Raw genomic sequence first — 18178 nt, 5'->3', positions numbered from 1 at the left:
CACCTGCCTGCAGCACTTGGCGGCCCCTTGTTCTGAAGAATCACCCTCCCCCAAAGGAGCTGATGTGCCCCAGCAGTTAGGTGTCCCCACTTCTGGGAGCAGCAGCCCGCAGCCCACTGACATGAACATCTAAGGCAGGATTAACTCCATCCTGTCGTTCACACTCCAGAGCTCTGTGAGAGTTCAGGCTGAAGGGGAAATTCAGTCATCAGGCTTGCTGACCTCTGCAGCTCATCCTGTCTCCCCCCGCCTTTACAGGTTCCCCTTTAAGAAATCATTTTCTCGAGCATCCGTATCTCAGACTCTGATTCTAGGAAACCCAAACTAAGACACTATGTATGATCTAGCCCTTGCCTGCATCTCCTGCTCTGGTCCCACTGTGCCCACCTTTTCTTGCTCCTCTGATGCCCCAAGGTCCATCCCTGTTTAGGACACTTACAAGTCCTAGATCTTCTCTCTGCAATGGTTTCCTCCTAATCATCACAGATTATTTTCCATCTTTACCTCTTCTGCTCAAACATCCCTCCCAGTCACAGCCTACTGCATTTCCCTGTCCTGTCTTCTTCAAGGCACTTCTCTCCATCTGAAATGATCTGGTTTACTTGTTTACTGTCTCCCCAGCTAGAATGTTGGCTCCCTGAAGGCACCAGACATTGTCCCTGGCGCTATGGGTACAGGGTCAAGGGCTTATGATAATTCTAGACGAGAAATGTTTTCATTTCTTTTCAGATAGGAAGGAGACTTGAATACAGTTCAGCCTGGATAACATTCATCCCAGGTTAGAGTTATTATAATTATTTGCTTACTTGTTTGTTGTCTGTCTTCCTCGGCATGTGGCCTACCCAATACCCATTCTACTCAATAAGAACAGCCTGATCTTCTTTGGCACTTAATTAAGAGACTGTATTTCGCAACCTCCCTTGCGACTAGGTGTGGTCATGGGACTAAGGCAGGCCCAAATGCATAAGTGGAAGTGTTGTGTGCTATTTCTGGAAAGTCTCATTAGAGGTAACCCAAGAAGCAACAATGTGCCCTCCTTTGCACTCCTGTCTTTCCACTGTTCCTTGTTCCTGCTATCTGGAATGCTGGTGCAATAGCTGGAGCTCCAGCAGCCATTCTGGACTATGAGAGAACTTTGTGTCTGGGATGAGAAGGATCCTAGATCTTCATGACCATAGAGGGTACCACACCTCCCTTGGACTCCTTACTCCTGACTTGTTCAACATGACAGAGATATAAGCATTTATCTTGTTCAAACCACTGTTATTTGGAGATTTCTCTTACCGTGGAACCCAATTCCCCCAAAATACCCCCACTCCCTTTGCCAATGTAAATTCTCTAAAGGAAGTAACTTTGTTTGACAGGTTCCCTCCTATACTACCAGGACTGAGCACTAGGTCTAGCACACAGTAGGTGCTCAATAGATATCTGTAGAATGAAGGACATCCTGACAAGATGTGGCAAGCCACCAATGGTGTAAAACTAGATCTCTTCAAATCTCTTCTGAGAGACTGATGGGGGGTGGATCACAGTGACAGAGGAGAAATCAAAGCGGGAGGAGGCAATGGAGGAGGTGGAATAAAAGTAGGGGGGTTAGGGTGACAGAGGAAGAGTTCCCCTAACCGAAGAGGATCCAGACTCAAGGGAGAGGTGTCTGATATTAGCACACTGGTAGACCTTCTAAGTGTGGGAGAAAGAGGGATCAAAGAATGGGTTAGTTCGGCACCAAGAGGGATCAGAGTGGCAGAGGAGGTGCCAGATTGACAGAGGAGGCATAATAGCGTCTGAGGAGGCTAGGAATGACTGCTTGAGGGGCGGACCAACTCAAGGTGGAACAGGCTGACCTCAGTCAACAAATTGGGAGCGTCCTCTCCCGCGCAGAGAGGGCAGCCAATCAGAGGGCGCCAGGTGCCGTGACGTCACCGGCTGCCTGGCAGATTTCTCCCCAGGAAGTCGGCCAGAGGTCCCGCCCTCCTCTGTGCCACCTCCTGGGTCAGCTGAGGGTCCGGTGCCTCCACAGGAGAGCGTGCCCGGGCACTGCGCACAGGCTAGAGGCTGAAGATAGGCTGGGAAATTCACGTTAGGGAGCCAGCCCCGGAAAGGGGTGAGGGGAAAGAGACCGGCGTAGGAGGCTGATGGAGAGACAGAGCTAGACAAAAGACAGAGACGGGGGTCCAGAGGTGCGCGGGAGACACAGGAGGGGGCTTGAAACAGCAAGGCAGGGAGAAAAAAGTGGTCCTGCGAGGTCCTGCCATGGAGAGGGCCAGGGCCAGCCCAGGAGGGGAAAACATACAGTCAGAAGGGTCAGACACACCCCGGGAGGGGGAGAGGCAGAGAATGCAACCAAGAGAATATGGTAAAAAATAACCAGAGGGAGAAACTGAGTCCAGAGAGAGGCTGAAACTAGAACCTGGACCACCCAGTCCAAGATGTGGACCGGGAGCAGGGGACCCCTGGGAAGAGGGGATCAGTGACCAGGTAACAGAGACAGTACCCAAGAAAACCAAGGCCACACAGAGGAGAGGACAGATAGACGAACAGCAGAGCCCTAGGAAGAGACGGAGCCCAAGAGGGATCTTGACCTTCAGTGGATCTGCCAGGGGTCTGCAGCCCCACTGTTGGCGCAGTGGATCCTCCCTAGCCCCTCTTACGTTTAACCCAGAGGTGTATCTTTCAGGGACCTCTGTCCACTGTGGTGCAGGCCCCCGTCTGCACTGGGCTTCCACACTGCCTGCTTGTCCCCCTGGTATAGATGAAGCAGAGTCCAGGTGGGAAAGGGGAGAGAAGCCAGAACAGATGGGAGATGGAGACACAGATGAGAACAAGACCACCGAGAGAGACACAGGAAGGTCATAGAGACACAGGAAGGACACAGAGGTGCCCCTGTGTCTCAGGGGCTGAGAAAGATCAGGATGGCTGGTGGCAGCAGGGGGGCAGAGATGGTGACAGAGACAGCCTGCAACATGAGAGGGAGGGCTTGGGGGAGGCCCAGGAACAGACCCCAGGAGGAAGAAGGAAAGAGAAGAAAAGGGGAAATGACCACTGGCCTCCAGGACCCAGAAGAAAAGAAGGCCCCATGAAGACCTCAGGCATTTTATTTCTAGGTGATGGGGGTGGGCAGGCAGCTGGTTTTATTACTGGCTAGTGCCTGGGCCCTGGGGGAGGGGGTGTCTTTGGAGCCAGGATCTTGTCTGTCTTGTAATGGAGGTTCATGCAAAGAGCGGCTGGCAACCTGGCACTTGGTGGGTACGCCACGCATTTGTTGAATACATGAAAACAGGATTGGCCCTAATCTGTTACTAGACTCCATATTGAGCCTGGGATGTTGTTGTGGGTTTATCTCTGGGGGTGCAGGCTGGGGTCACAGTGAGGGCTCCAGTTATGGTGGCTAGGAGTGCTCACCATCTCTTGAGAGCCTCTGCTAGAAGCTGATCTCATTCAATCCTCCTAAAAGCCAGCAAGACTGACTTTAGCCATATTTTAAAAAACAGGAAATTGAGGCACAGAAGAATTATAAAGCATGGGCCAAGTGACAGAGTTAGAGGGACTCAGGCTTTGAAGGCGGGTTTGCCTGGCTCTACTGCCCATGTGCTTTTTTTTTAAATTGAAGTATGGTTGATTTACAATGTTGTGTTAGTTTCAGATGTACGGCAAAATGATTCAGTGTGTGTATATATATATACACACACGCATATACGTGTATGTGTCTGTTCTTTTACAGGTTCTTTTCCACTATAGGTTATTATTATTGGCCGTGTGGCATGTGGGATCTTAATCTCCCTGACCAGGGATCTAACCTGCGCTTCCTGCAGTGGAAGTCTTAACAACCAGATCGTCAGGGAAATCCCAGGCTGAGAGATTTCAGATTCTTTGAGAAACCAAGGACAGGTGTGAAGCAAGGGCCTCCTACATGCAGGGCCCTGTGCCCAGCCCTGAGAAGTGGCCAAGGACCCTCTGCCTTTAAATCGGAAAGAAATTCTGAATACAAAATCTGCCAGCTGCATTTGGCTCTTGTAAGAGTACCGACCCTTCGAGAGTAGGTGTTTGAACCCTCGCGAGGGTTGTGGATAGACTTGGGGGTGGGGAGGGGCTGTGCACTAGGACGGGGAGAAAATCCCTACATCTTGATTTTCATTAGCCTTCAACTAAAACACAACATTTCCTTAATTAAGGATGTCGGCCACAGACCGTGCCAGTCTTAGCAAAATGTGTGACTGTATCAGAAATCACAGGTATTTCTGCAGTCTTCATGGCAGAGCATTCTTCATGGCACATTTCGCTAAACAGTGTTTATCCTTCTTTGAAACTTTGAAATTAGAGTAGTCTAGATCCACCACCAGAACTTGCTGGCTACTGTGTTAAGAAAAGGCACCAACATTACTGTATCACAAATTCTGCTTTTAAAAGTGTTTTGAGGGACTTCTCTGGTGGTCTAGTGGCTTAGACTCTGAGCTCCCAATGCAGGGGGCCGGGGTTCCATCTCTGGTCAGGGAACTAGATCCCACGTGCAGCAACTAAGATGTGGCACAATCAAATAAATAAATAAAAATAAATATTGATAAAAATTAAAAAATGTTTTGATAACTGTTTTTCTGTGTACCTGGCTTCTTTTGTTATCTTATGTATTATATTTTACTTTTATTTTTGGTTCAAGGGGCTTGTAACCTCACTTCATCTGCTCACAAGAGTTGAATTCTTTTTGGTGAGGCTTGCAGTGCCCTGAGGGGCTACACCCTTCCACTGTCACTCCCCATGGTTATATATTGTTCTTGACCCTTGTGAAGTGAAAGTCGCTCAGTCATGTCCAACTCTTTGCAACCCCATGGACTATACAGTCTGTGGAATTCTCCAGACCACAATACTGGAGTGGGTAGCCTTTCCCTTCTCCAGAGGATCTTCCCAACCCAGGGATCAAACCCAGATCTCCCTCTTTGCAGGCAGATTCTTTACCAGCTGAGCCACAAGGGAGGCCTAAGGATACTGGAGTGGGTAGCCTATCCCTTCTTCAGTGGATCTTTCCAACCCAGGAATCGAATCGGGGTCTCCTGCATTGCAGGCGGATTCTTTACCAGCTGAACTATCAAGGGTTTTGACCCTTATGGATTATGTATTTTATTTTATACATTATTCAGAGTATTAATTTGGAGGACTAGGCTAGCCTAAAAGGGTCCACCATCCCTCCAAAGTCAAAGCACAGGGTTTTTTAGAGTCAGTGGCCTCTTGGCCACCGGGTGGTGGGTATGGCCTATTGAAAGAGGGAGTCAGAGGGTGCACTCAGAGGGCAGGGAGGGCCTGGGCAGAGACCTGGAGGGTAGTGGTAGGGATGTGTCCCCGTGAAGGGGCACAATCCAGTGAGGGACCAGCAGGTCCGAACCAGAAATGACAGGGCCGTGGCTGGACTGTGGATCCAGTTGCCGGATTGCCTGGGGCTGAAATCCTGGCTCCCTCTTTGAGCCTCAGTTTCCCTTCTGTATCACAACCGAGTGCACCTCCCAGGATGATTCCAAGGAATGAATGAGATAATCCACGTTAAAAACAGAGTGTCAGAAATGTGATCAACACCCACTGTAGGTGAGCGGGCAGAGCGGAGACAGAGATGATAATTAATATTTTAATAACTACCACTTGTTGAGCACCTATTATTATGCTCTGTGCCTGTGCCAGGGAGTGCCATCCCTGACCTCCATTTACCTTCCCTGAGATCCTTAAGGTGGGTCAGAGATGGACAGAAATAGGTGGGCGAGAGAGGGAGCAGTGAGGTTTGGGGATGAGGAGTGGGGGGAGGGGACAGAGATGGGATCTGGGGGGATAAAGGAGGAGGAGGACGGGTAGAGAGGAAAGGGGACCCCCCAGAGTGGGGAGCAATGAGGGATCCCAGAAAATCTGGTGCCCCTTAGGCAGAGCACTCAACACAGTGGAATCACAAAGGGTTTGTAGGGGGAGGGATAAAGGGTACAAGTTGCCCTGTCTACCCCTCAACCTTTCCTCCTCCCAAGTCCCCCAAGTCCCCAGTCCCACAGACCAGGCTGCCTACCTCAGTGGTAAAGAAGCCTTTGGGTCGGTGTTTACCCAGGGACGCCAAGCCACCAGGCCCAGGACTCTCGCTTGCACTGATAGTCTGCTGAGCTGCCGCCAAGATTTCATCCAGTTTGTCTAGGGGGAGACGGAAGGGGGACAGAGAGACAGCGAAATGAAGTTGGCTTGGGCCTGGCGGGCACAGAGACAGAGCTGCTGGGCGCCCCATTCAGTGACTTGTATAAACTAGGGAAGGGCATCTCCATCTCCCTCCCGGTGGGCCTCCTTGGAGACACGGCCCAGCCGGGCAGGGCGGGCGGGATGCAGCTATGGAAAGGGCTGAGGGCGGGGAACAGGACATCCTACAAGGGAGGGTGGAGCAGAGGCAGAAGGGGCTGCAAAGAGGCTCAAGACAGCGGTGGGTGCTTAACCGTAACAGCTGGTGCAAAGCTGGGGCGTGTGGATGACCAGCGTGGAAGTGGCTGAAGGGGGCGCGGGGTAGAAGGGAGAGGGATGGGGGGCGGATGCGGCACCCCAGGGGGCGTGGGGTCGGGGGAGCGGGGCCGTCCCCCGCGGAGCAGGGTTGGGCCGTCTTACTGAGAGCCATCTGATACACAGTCCTCTTTTTCTCCATGCTGGGCATCGGGGGCGGCTGCTGCTCGTACTCTGTGGGCAAAGGAGGCGGATGAAGCCCAGGGGAGCCCCCGGGGGGCGGGGCGGAGCGGGCTCAGCCGGCGGCGGGCGTGGCCGGCGGGCGTGCGCAAGCGCGAGTGGGGCAGTGAGGGGCCGGGGTCGGGGAGGGGCGAGTCCGCCGGCGGGAACGGGACGGGGGCCCTCCCGCCAGTCCTGTGCCCACTCACCACTCTTCTTCTTCCAGGGGGAGACTAGCCCGGGGGGGAGGCAGTAGAGGAGCCAAGAGTTAGGACTTCGTGGGGAGGCGAGGGGCCCCCTTTCTGGAACGCCCGCCTCCCTCAGGGACCCGGGGTGGGGGGCGCTCGGCTGCCCCGATCCGCCCCGGCGGGGCGGCGGGGGCGGGGAGGGGCGGGGAACCGGACCCCCCGGGTCCACTCGGCCTTGCCTGGAGGGAGGGGGCTCGCCTTCCTGTCTGTTAGTGGGAGTGCGGGGAGCTGGTAGAGGGAGAAATGGAGGATGCGGGTGGGGCTGCGAGGGGACAGACGGAGAGGGGCTAGAAAGGAAACCGGGACCCGCAGAGAGGAACGTTACAGACCCAGAGAGACACCCGACAGAGAAACAGATAGAAACAGGGAAAGCTGACTCTCAGACGCCCTTTCCCAGCGACACACACGCAAGTCAGAGGGAATCTGACCCGTGGACTGGGGGACGCGATGAGGACAGGAGGACGAGAGCCCCTGGTCACTAACACTAACAAACCCAGGGCTGGTCCAGCCGCCCTCGGCCCCCTCTCCCTCCGCAGCAGTGGTCCCCGGCAGCCCCACTAGCTCACCCATCTCCTCCAGCTCAGAGGTCATAGACTTGGAACGCAAGGAGATGGCTGGGGGCGGGAGCCGCTTAGCTTGCTGGGGTGCTGCAAAAAAATGACAGTGAGGTCAGACATCAGCACCATAGACAGAAACCCTCCACGACCACCCCACCCCCACCAATGTGGTGCTCCCAACGGTCAGAGAAGAGATGTTGGTGATGGCGTTTAGTTGCTAAGTCGTGTCCCACTCTTTGGAGACCCCACAGACTGTAGCTAGCCCACCAGGCTCCTCTGTCCATGGAATTATCCAGGCAAGAATTCTGGAGTGAGTTGCCATTTCCTTCTCCAGGGGATCTTCCAGCAAGCTAGGCTTGCGCTCAGTTCCTCTCCTGAGGGTCATGATCAAGCAGCCTTGGGGAGGGGGAAGGCTGCTGCTGGTGGTGGGACCACTGGGTCATTAGGGCTCCAGAAGGTCTGAGTCCAGTGGCAGTGGCGGGTGGGGTTAATGTCAAGCCTGACCACACAAGTCAGGGGAAGGAGCACCTTTCTTGTGAATAGCTTCATCCATGTCCGGGTGCCTGGTGACCATCACCACCTTGACCATCAGCGTGTTGCCCCCTTGGCGGATCATGTTCACCACCTGCCGGTGGCCGACCTTCACCACGTTCTGCCCGTTCACCTGTGGCACAGACACCCCCAACCACACCTGATAGGTGAGGGGTAGGATGCTTTCTGCTTCTGGGTCCCTGCTGAAGTGGCCTCCTCCTGCCTGGACCTGTCTGTGGTGCTGTCGGTCACTCTTCTCCTCCCCCCGCTCCCCTTGCAAGCCCCCACCTCTCCACTCCTGTAACTCTTAGGGCCTCAGGGTTGGGGAAGGGGCTGGGCCCACCCTATTTGCCTCTCTCCCTCCTTATCCTCCAGCTGTGTGTGTGTACACACACGTGCGTGCCTCCCTGCACACGCACACACGTGTGGGCACCTACGCCCTGGGAACAGCTCTGTTATCTTCTGAGATGCTTCAGAGAGGCTTTCAGATGGAATCACTGAAGAGGCTGGCTAGCTGCTGGGGGGGCGGGGGGGAAGGGCAGGGCACGGGGCTGGAAAGCTTGGTGCCAAAGGAGAATCTGGTTCTGGGCAGCAGCATCTTGGCATGGATCACTAGGGTTCTGGAGATTTGTTGCTAGGGTCCCAGGGGAAAGCATGGTGTCTGTGGCAGGTGGGCCAGGCACTGGGTCTCGGGAGAAGTCCCTGGGAGGCTGGGGGCCAGGACTCACCTCGATGAGGAAGTCTCCCATTCGCAGTCCAGCCCGCCATGCCACGCCGCCCTCGTCCACTGACTCCAGATACTGCAGTGCCGGGAAGGCTGGGGTGGGGGTGAACTCCTCGATGGGGGTCTGCGCTGCAGATGGGGAGGAGCCGGCGGGGTCGGAGGGGAGGGGGTGGAGAGGCCGAGCAGGGGGATGGGGCTCAGACCCAAGTCACGGAGGCCTCACCGTAGCTGAGGGACCAGCACCCCGGGGTGGGGTGGTGGGCAGGTCGGGGGAAGGGTCCCAGGAGGTGATGGGGGTCCCTTTCCTTGTCCGTCCCCCTGGGTCAGAGCCCTTCTCCTGTCCCCTCCCCGGCCGGCACTCACCCTTGGCACCCCGGAGCACGAACCCAAACCCCTCACTGTCCTTCTTCTGCAGCAGAACTGTCTTCTCTTTGATGATGTAATCGCTGGTGGGGAGGGTGGGGGAAGGGCGGGGGTGAGGTGGGCGGAAAAGGGATCATGAGATACGGAGCCACCTGGTGCCCCACCAGCGACCTGGTGACCTGAGCCTAAGCTCCGGAACCCTTCATTCCGCCCCCCTCCTCCTCCTAGGAGCCTCCTCACCCACTCCACGTGCATCTGCTTGCAGCAGCCCTGACAGGCCTCTCCCCCTCGGAGCCCGGGGTGCGCGGTCTCCCACTCACTCTTTCCTCATTCATCCATCGGTGCATCCATCCACCCATCCATTCAGCAAGCACGGCGGGAGGAACGCAGAGGTACAACCGCCACATCGCCAGACAGCCTGGCTGGAGGCCCTGCTGGCCACTTCCTGTCTGTGACCTTGAGCCCCGACTTTAACCTGTGGGGCCTTGGTTGCCTTGTCTATCGCAGCGGACAATGACAGACCCCACCTGACAGGGTCACTGTGTGAGTTCCCTAATCTGTAGTGTATATAGTACTCAGCAGAGTGCTGCATACATAGCATGTACGCAATACGATGTGTTCTGTCTTTGGTCAAGTCTTTTGGTCCAGAGGACAATTGTACTTGGATAATACCTCTCCCAACTCCCGGACTATACACACACACACACACACACACACATATATATATGCTACAGTAACATCTCCCCAGGTCCCTGAGCAAATTGTAACACTGCTTATTCAGCAGCTGTCCAATATGGTGGCCGCTAGCTGCCTGTGTCTATTTATATGCAAATTAATTAAAAATTAAATGGAAAAATTCAGTTCCTCAGCCTCACTAGCCACGTTTCCAAGGGCCCGGCAGCCACATATGGTTAGTGGCTACCATGCTGGATGGCCCAGATACGGAACATCTCCATCGCCACAGAAAATTCTAGCGTGCAGCGATGACATCTACTTCCTGGCGTACTCAAATGGATCTCCTTCATGCGGTCAGAGGATTCTAGCAAAATGAAAACTGCATGTGAATACGTGGAGAGTTCCCTGTAATGCCACCAGAGCCCACCAGTATATTTAGGGGATGCTCACATAGCCAGGAAAGTTCAGTTAAATACAGACCTATTTCATGTCTCTCAACACCAGCCCCGGGCTCACTCAGGTAACAGTCGCAAACCCTAGACGTCACCACGGTGTACATCAGGACTGCACATCCATTCCATTCCGGGAGCCCCAGTATAAGCAGGAATACCCAGCCACCCTTGCTCCAGGCTTTTTAGAATACCCACTATCCCCAACCCCTGTCCCCAGAGGCAACATGCCTTGCCGTGTCCAGACACCCTGCAGTCACATTTGAAACCCGGCCCAGCGCATACGCAGCCCCCTCAGAATACCCCAATAATATCCGCAGGCCCCAGCACACTCCAATAATAGACAAGCATGCTCCCTGCGTGTTCCAATTACCTACCCCCACAGGTTTGGCAAAACAGCCCTCCACGAATACTCCAGTATATTTCAGCAACCCCCCCACACATCCCAGTATGCTCCAATAATAACTCCCCCACACTCTCATCTCAGTCTATTCCCATAACACGCCCCCTGAACACAAACCAGCACATGCTGATAATACTTAATGTGTTCCTACTGTATTTCGGCACCAATCCCCTCCACACACGCAAGCCCTGCTGGATATTCCCATGACCCCGACACGTCCACAGTTGAATCCATATATTTGTACAATAGGGACAGTGTTCTGCACATGTGCTCTGGCCCCAGCCCTGCTCCCCAGCCACTATTAGAACCCCATGGGCCCAACAGCAGGCACACACATGTAGACACAGCCCACAGCTGCCCTGGGTCAGAGTTGACGATGCTCCAGTAAACATGTCTACACAATATCCACTATGTCTTCTAGACCTTATATGCAACCCAGGGACCTTGTATCTGAGTGGAGAGAATGTTGGAAGAGAAGGAGGGAAGGGGTTGAAAGCAATGAAAAAGGGGAGGAAAGAGGTCAAGAAGGCTCCTTGAGTGGGTGAACGATGGGGCCAATAGAAATGGGTTGAGAGGTTAGAGTTGCCTGCTTCTGACCACGAACTCTGTAGCATCCTTGTCCCCAGCTCTGGGCCCACTGTGTAGACTGACAGTCTCCTCTGAGCCCTCATGCCCTCGCTGCCCCCATAGCCCTTCCAGATCTCCAGGGACCCCCAGTGGCCAGTAATGCTCTTCAGATCCCCTTTATTCCTCCTTTACAGCAGTTTCACTTTCATTTCATTCATCTCACAAACCCTACCTTTCCCCCATCCCCCTCAATCTTTCACCCCCACACTCTCCTCACACTTCACACATAAGCCTCCCCCAAACATCCAGCCCCTAATACAATTCAGTAAGGCTTCTTTATCCATTAGATTCGAAGAAAAAGCCCATGCTATGTGTCAACCAGTATCTGAAGTCCCTCACAGGTAAATGACTCAATCCATCATCTCCCATTGCGAGCCTCTAGGTAGGCCTGAGTACCATTTCCACTTTACAAATGAGGAAACGGAAGCACAGAAAGGTCAAGCAACTTGCCTGAGCTCACACAGTGAACAACATTCTTCAATGATTCCCAAGAAAATACCTGGGTAGTTGCAATAGTAACACCTTCCACTCCACTGAAACCAAACACCCCAGCACATATACGTTTGCCCCAGTTCACCATGAATGTGCCCCTCCAGTTCCTGAAATTTATCCCAGGCTATGCCTATAGCACAAGTAACATTTATCGAACCACTGCTGAATGCCAGACGGCATTCCAAGCACTTTATGTTTATGTATTCATTCAGTCCTCATGACACCCCCTGGGAGGGGTTGGCTGTTATCATTCCCATTTTATAGATGAAGAAACTGAGGCACAGAGAAATAAATTTGCTCCAGATCACACCTGTCAGAAAAAAATGTCACAGCTAAGATCTGAATTCCCCATAGGCAACCCATGCATGCATGCATGCATGCTAAGTCACTTCAGTCATGTCCAACTCTGTGCAACCGCATGGACAGCAGCCCACCAGGCTCCTCTGTCCATGGGATTCTCCAGACAAGAATACTGGAGTGGTAGGCAAACATATACCCCAATAATATCCAAACACCAGCAGATCACCCCACCCCTCCCTCTCGAGTCTCCCTATCCTGGACATACGCCTCTCCTTCCCATGACTTTCTCATGCAACCCCCAGCTCTGTGTGCGGTCTCTCTCATCCTCCTTGAACTGCCCAGTTGCCCTCTTGTGCCCACAACTCCCTACAATGGGTATTCCTTCTCCTCTACTCTTGTGTATACCTTCTTGCTCTGCACCTGGATCCCCCCTCAAGTTGTCTGAAAGCTCCTCAGGACCATAACCCCCTCCCCACCAGCTCTCACCTCTGCAAGCCCACATTACACCCCATGGGGCTGTCCCCCCACCTCCCATTTTGCCCTTGCACACCCCACATCCCCTTTCCCAAAGTTGTCTCCCCCAGATTTCTGCGGCCTCCTCACCCCCTCTCAGGCCAGTGCTCCCTCTCCTTTGCCCTCATCCCTCCCACAGCCTCTGGAGCGTCAGTACAGAGCTCCACTGTATCCCCTACAGCATGCTAGATGTCTTTCCTACTCCAGTTCCCCCTGCACCCATTCTCATCTATGGAAGCCTCCTCCTACTTTCGCATCCTCAATTCACTTCACCCTTCCGTCTCCTTTCACTGGCAGCTGCATTTCATTTACATTCCCTGCATCTCCTCTCTGTGCTCTCCCTGAACTGCCTGAATCCCCGCCCCCCAATCCTCTTCACACTTCCTGCACCCCCTCCTTACCCCATTCCTCCGCTGGCCCGGCGCACACGCTCTGCTCCTCTGCTTCGGCGTTCCCCATTCCTCCCCCCCATTCCTCCCCCGACTTCAGTATCCCCCACTCCCCCCTGTTCCCTTTCCGTCCTGCCACCCTCTTACCCAGACCCTCTAACCCCGCCTCCTGCCCTACCGTTGGCGACCCACGCAGCACCCCATTCATGCTCCCGTAGGGCTGACTACCTGCCCTGCAGGCGCACACACAATGCTCCGCCCCAGGCCATCCCTCGGCGACCCTGAGCGGCCTCTGGAGCTCAGCGGCCAGCTCTTGTTCACCAGATCCCACACACAGGGACTGCAGCAGCCTCCACTCCCCCCACCCCCACCCCGAAGGTCCCTCTCGAACACCCAGCATCCCACAGCCCAGAGCCTGCTGCTGTATGTAGCGCCCCCCTCTGCCACTCAGCCCCTCCCCGTGTCCCAGCTCCATGGGGCCTCTCCACGGCCTGCCCAGAGCCTCCCCCCGCCCCCGCAGGGAAGCCAGCCCCCTCCCATGCTGAGAGGTGACACACAGAAGCAGATGCAGTTCCCCGTGCAGAAGCTCCACCGTGTCTCAGCACACGTGCCCCACACAGGCACGGACCCCTGGGGGCAGGGAGCGGGTGCGTGGGGACGGGGACTGGTGAAGGGTGGTTGTGGGGGAGGGGACAGGCCTGGTCAAGGAGGGTGGGTGTTGGGAAACACAGCCGCAGTCCCTGGGACAGACCCCCCCCACCCACCCCGACACACACACACATGCAAACACACTAGTCTCCAGACAGCCTCGCTATCGCTCCAAGTCACACACAGAGATAGACGCCGGCAAACAGGGACATACAGATGGACACAGTTGGGGAGGTGGGCCGGGAGCCCACCATCTCTCTCTCTCTCGATTACACACACACACACACACAAACAGGGCTGCAGGCAGTCATACACACGCACGCACACCACCACAGCCACAGGAACACACGCACCGTCGCACAGTGACACGCAGCGGAAAAAGAGGAGGGGAGGGGAGACGGGGGCGGGATGCGTGTGTGATGGGGGGAGATGACTGTGAATGGGAGAGAGGGGTATGAATGGGGGGACTTGCCAACTCCGTGAAGGGGAGCGGGGACACAGGAATCAGAGGAACGCGGGCCTGGGGTGCAGATGCCAGAAGGCAGGGCTCTAGAATGGGGGCGCTAAGGGTGGCAGAAAGGACAAGCGGGGCCCTAATCCCGGAGTGGAGTCCGTCTGGAGGGCCTCCTTAGGAGGGACGTCCTGGAGAAGGAGCTGAAGGGGGCCTAGAAGGGCCTACGAGGGGCCGGAGGAGTGTGTGTGTGCGTGTGTGTGTGTGGGGGGGGGGTATCGGGGAGAGAGGCCCGAGTGGGGGGGGTATGAGAAAACGAAGGGGAGAGAACAGGGGTCCGGAAAGGGCTTAGTGCCGAGAGAATATAAGGGGAGAAGGGCGGAGGGGGCGGGAGGCTTGGGGGCGGGGAGGGAGCCCCAGGGATGGGGGATCAGCGGCTGGGGGAGGGTCGTCACCGCGGGCCGGGGCCTCCGGATCGGGCCGCGGGGGGAAAAGGGGCGGCACGCTCCGTTACCTGTAGATATACCAGACGCTGCGCCGCCGGGGCCCCAGGGCCGGCCAGCTGGAGGAGAGCGCGGGGGGCGGCTGCGGCAGGGAGCCCCCCCCGGGGCCGCCCCCGAGACCCCCGCCGCCGCCGCCGCCGACCGCTGACAGAGCCATCGCCGCCGCGGCCCCGGCCCCGGCCCCGGTGCCGGCCGCCCCCGCCGCCGCCGCCGCCGCCGCGTCCCCGTCCCCGCTCGGCCGAACCCCCGTGTCCGGGCCCCCAGGCCCCGCCTCATGCTGACCCGCGCCGGGAGGGGGAGGGGAAGGGGGCGCGCGCCCTCCCGCGGGAGGGAGGGCAGGGCCGGGGGCTCACATGCCGGGGGGCCGCGGGGGCGCGGGCCGCGGGGTCGGGCCGCGGCGGGAGCACGAGGACCGCGGACGGCGCCGGCTTCAGCACCGCGGACAGCTCCGGAGGCGGGCGGCGGGCGCGAGGCTTAACCCCTTGGCGTCCTGCGCCGGGCGGGGGAGGGGGCCGGGCCGGGGGGGAGGGGGCTGGCAGGGGAGCGCGGGGGCCCCCTTGGCGGGAGACGGGGGAGGGGCGAGCACGGGGGGAGGAGAAGGGGGAGGCACTTCCGGTCTGGGCCCCCCCTTCGCCCCCCTCCCCCCTCCCGAGCCCTCCCGCGCAGGTGCAGAGCGAGGGAGCGCGGGGAGAGAGAGGGACGCACAACATCACACGAGACGCCTCGCAACCGCGTGCGAGGGACGCGCGGACACCGAGCCCCACTTCCCGAGCCGAGGGGGACAGCGCGGCGAGAGAGGCCCCGAGAGGGGACGCACAGCCCTCCCCCCGCCCCCCACGGCAGACAGACGCACGATGCACCCCGACACAGTCTGGAAGGGGCCGGAAAGGGAGAGCCAGGACGTTTAGACTGGGCGCCAGAGCAGGGAGAGACACCCTTCCCAGCAAAGAAGTCCAGGCGGAGGGACATCCACGCACCACGGCTCCCCGCCAGAGAGAGAGAGCCGCAGACCCCCGGGGCGAGGAAAGAGGGCAGCAGAGGCCAAGAGGGGTTACACGCGGCGGGAAGGCACAGCTCCGGCAGGGAGGCAGGGTCACAACACGGGCCAGGTCTCCCCAGACAGGGCCGGGGAGAGTGGAGGGTGGGGGTGTGGGGAGGAGAAGCTCAGACATGCCGTGCGCAGGGCAGCACATGCCAGCGGCAGGAAGGGAGGGAGAGGGGGGCAACGCACTTGACAAGCAGAGGAAGGAAAGAGGAGGAAGAAACTGAGCGACCACCCTCATCCAGCTGGTAGAGCAAACGATCCCCAAACCAAAGCCAAGGGGAGACCCAGAGAGACACTGACAAGAGACAAGAAGCAGAGGCTGATGGGGAGACTCCGGTGGTGGGGGGGACCTCGATACTCACCCAGTGCCCAGAGCCGGAGACGTGCCAGGCGAACACGCACATTGGTCAAGCGCCTCGGACACTTGGGGAGCAGGGTGGCACCCCAGTCCCACCCTCTCTTCCCATTTTGTCATTTATCCCCTCCCCTCTCCTCCCCTGGCCCTCCCCCGCCCCGATCCATCCCCACTGGCCAGAACACAGACACGTAGGTTTGGACACATTTAATGGAAGGATGCTACGAACAAGGAGACCCTTCCCTGGATTAGGGGGAGCAGTGTGGGGGGGGATGTCAACTTTCAGATGCCCAGTTATGACCATCCCTCCCCCACAGCCTGGCCCTTCTGGAAGCTCAAGCCCTGGAGTCCTCCCCTCTTCCTCCCTACCCTCCCCCAACACCCCAGGTCCTGAATTCCAGATCAATCTGACAGACACAAATGCATGCACACAACTTTATGCGTTAATGCGCACACACAGCAACGTGCATGAAGAGGGACAGGCATGTGCAGAGACCCACCGCCGGTCCCTGGGTGGTAAGCAGACACACTGGACATCTCTGAAAAACACTGGCCCTCATTCTCAGACACACGGATTCGGGGAAAGAGAGGTGCAGAGAGAGCCAGCCGCACAACGAGCCACAATCGTGCACCCAGAAATGACAGCCACAAATGCACCCATCTGTACCGAGCGGGACACACCCTCTCACTGTCACGGGCATGTGCACGGGGCTAGAACTCCAAGGGCCTCCGGCCACACATGCACACAGACACGTGTCATGCACACCTACAGAGGCACACGGGCAAGAACGCGCTTGGGGAATCTGTACAGAGATGCTCGCCGACTGTGTGAGACGGTCACGCACAGGGAAACTTTAGCTCTGGGGGTACACACGCATATCCATACGCCCCCAAGCACCCCTTCCTTCCCACTCCTGACCCCGTTCCCTCCCTTCCCCTCCCCTCTCACCTCCCTGGGCCAATCCCATCCATCAAGCTTCAGAAGCAAGTCAGCCAGCAGCCAGGGAGGGGAAAGGTGTCAGTGTGCCTTCTCCCCGCCCCCACCCCGCCTGGCCGGCTCTGCTTGTCCCCACCCCCCCCCCATGCCAGCATGGGATGCACACACTTCCGCTGCACAGGACTGCACAGAGATGCGGCACGTGAAGGAGACAGGAGCCTCCAGCCACCATACAGGTGAGCTCCCCAGCCCCCCGGGCATCCCCACCTTGCCCCAGTCCACCTCATTGGTCTCTGGCTACCCCAGAGCTGGGCAGTCTCAGTGGCTGCCAAGGACAATTTGGGGTTGGGCTCTGTGGTCTGAAGCTAACCCTCCCTCCCTCCACCCCGGATCAAACGCTAGAGGGAGCAGACAAGAGAGGGGGCTTCGAGGTGACAGAAATATTTAGAAGGTGGAGGAAATATTTAAAAGGTGGAGTGGGAGGGATTTGGGGTGGCGGGGTTGCCCGAGGGTGTAAGGACATTTACCTTGGGGCATCAAAGCTGTCGTAGGAGCCCACGGTATAATGCCGGAAGAGTCTCTTTGCCTTGTCACTTCGGCTTTCTGCAGGGGGACAGAGGATGACCTTGGACCTTCTACTCTGGAAATCATGGGTTCACCCCCTGATTTGGGTGTCCTGGCCCAAGCCTTCCCTTCGACCTCCCACCCCCACCAGGAGGGAGAAAGGAAGGGACATGGGAATCTAGAGTAAGTTGGGGACACCTGGGGGTTCCTCATTACCTTGCTTTGCTTCCTGGGAGCGGTTGGCCACCTCTTCCAGGCAGTCAGAGGGGAACCAGCCGATGCGACCTTTGACCTGGCCTTCCCAGAAGCCTCCTTCCCCGATGCTAAGCACTGGATGGGGAGTGGGGACATAGAATAGAAATATTTCTGCATTTCCATGCTGCCCACACCTCCCCTACCCTGCCCGCTCCCAACACGTGATGCACAGTCTTTCCACAATTCTCAGTACCTTGCCCAGAACCTGGCCCAAGGGCATCCTTATGAAGGGGCAAGGGGGAAGTGTGTGTGTGCTCAGTCGCTCAGTCATATCCGAATATTTGCGGCCCCATGAATGGTAGCCCGCCAGGCTCCTCTGTCCTTGAGATTTCCCAGGCAAGAATACTGGAGTGGGTTGCCATTTCCTCCTCCAGGGAATCTTCTGGACCCAGGGATTGAATCTGCATTGTCTTCTGCATTGCAGACGGATTCTTTACTGCTAGCCATCGGGGAGGCCCCATGAGGGGGAAGGGGGAGATAGTC

The 18178-nt window shown here is 57.0% G+C and overlaps 1 protein-coding gene across 4 annotated transcripts in view; it reads right to left on the bottom strand.

Moving 5' to 3' along the window:
• SHANK1 (SH3 and multiple ankyrin repeat domains 1) overlaps positions 1-18178 on the bottom strand; it is a 50780-nt gene that overhangs the window by 11078 nt on the left and 21524 nt on the right. For 3 of the 4 annotated variants that reach the window (XR_011467601.1, XM_070387236.1, XM_070387238.1), the window contains exons 13-21: positions 17657-17770; positions 17404-17479; positions 9090-9172; positions 8731-8855; positions 8000-8135; positions 7481-7561; positions 6876-6899; positions 6613-6681; positions 6035-6153 (exon numbers count right to left, since the gene is read on the bottom strand). Coding sequence is in view for 3 of the 4 variants with exons in the window: in XM_070387236.1 (XP_070243337.1) it covers positions 6035-6153; positions 6613-6681; positions 6876-6899; positions 7481-7561; positions 8000-8135; positions 8731-8855; positions 9090-9172; positions 17404-17479; positions 17657-17770 (827 nt within the window). In the remaining variant the exon portion in view is untranslated. The remainder of the gene's footprint in view (positions 1-6034; positions 6154-6612; positions 6682-6875; positions 6900-7480; positions 7562-7999; positions 8136-8730; positions 8856-9089; positions 9173-17403; positions 17480-17656; positions 17771-18178) is intronic. The other variant, XM_070387237.1, reaches the window with a different exon arrangement.

This window comes from Bos mutus, chromosome 18 (genome assembly GCF_027580195.1).
Source record: "Bos mutus isolate GX-2022 chromosome 18, NWIPB_WYAK_1.1, whole genome shotgun sequence".
NCBI lineage: Eukaryota > Metazoa > Chordata > Mammalia > Artiodactyla > Bovidae > Bos > Bos mutus.
The sequence above is the reverse complement of the archived record's forward strand: the minus strand, read 5'-3'. Positions and strand labels throughout refer to the sequence as shown.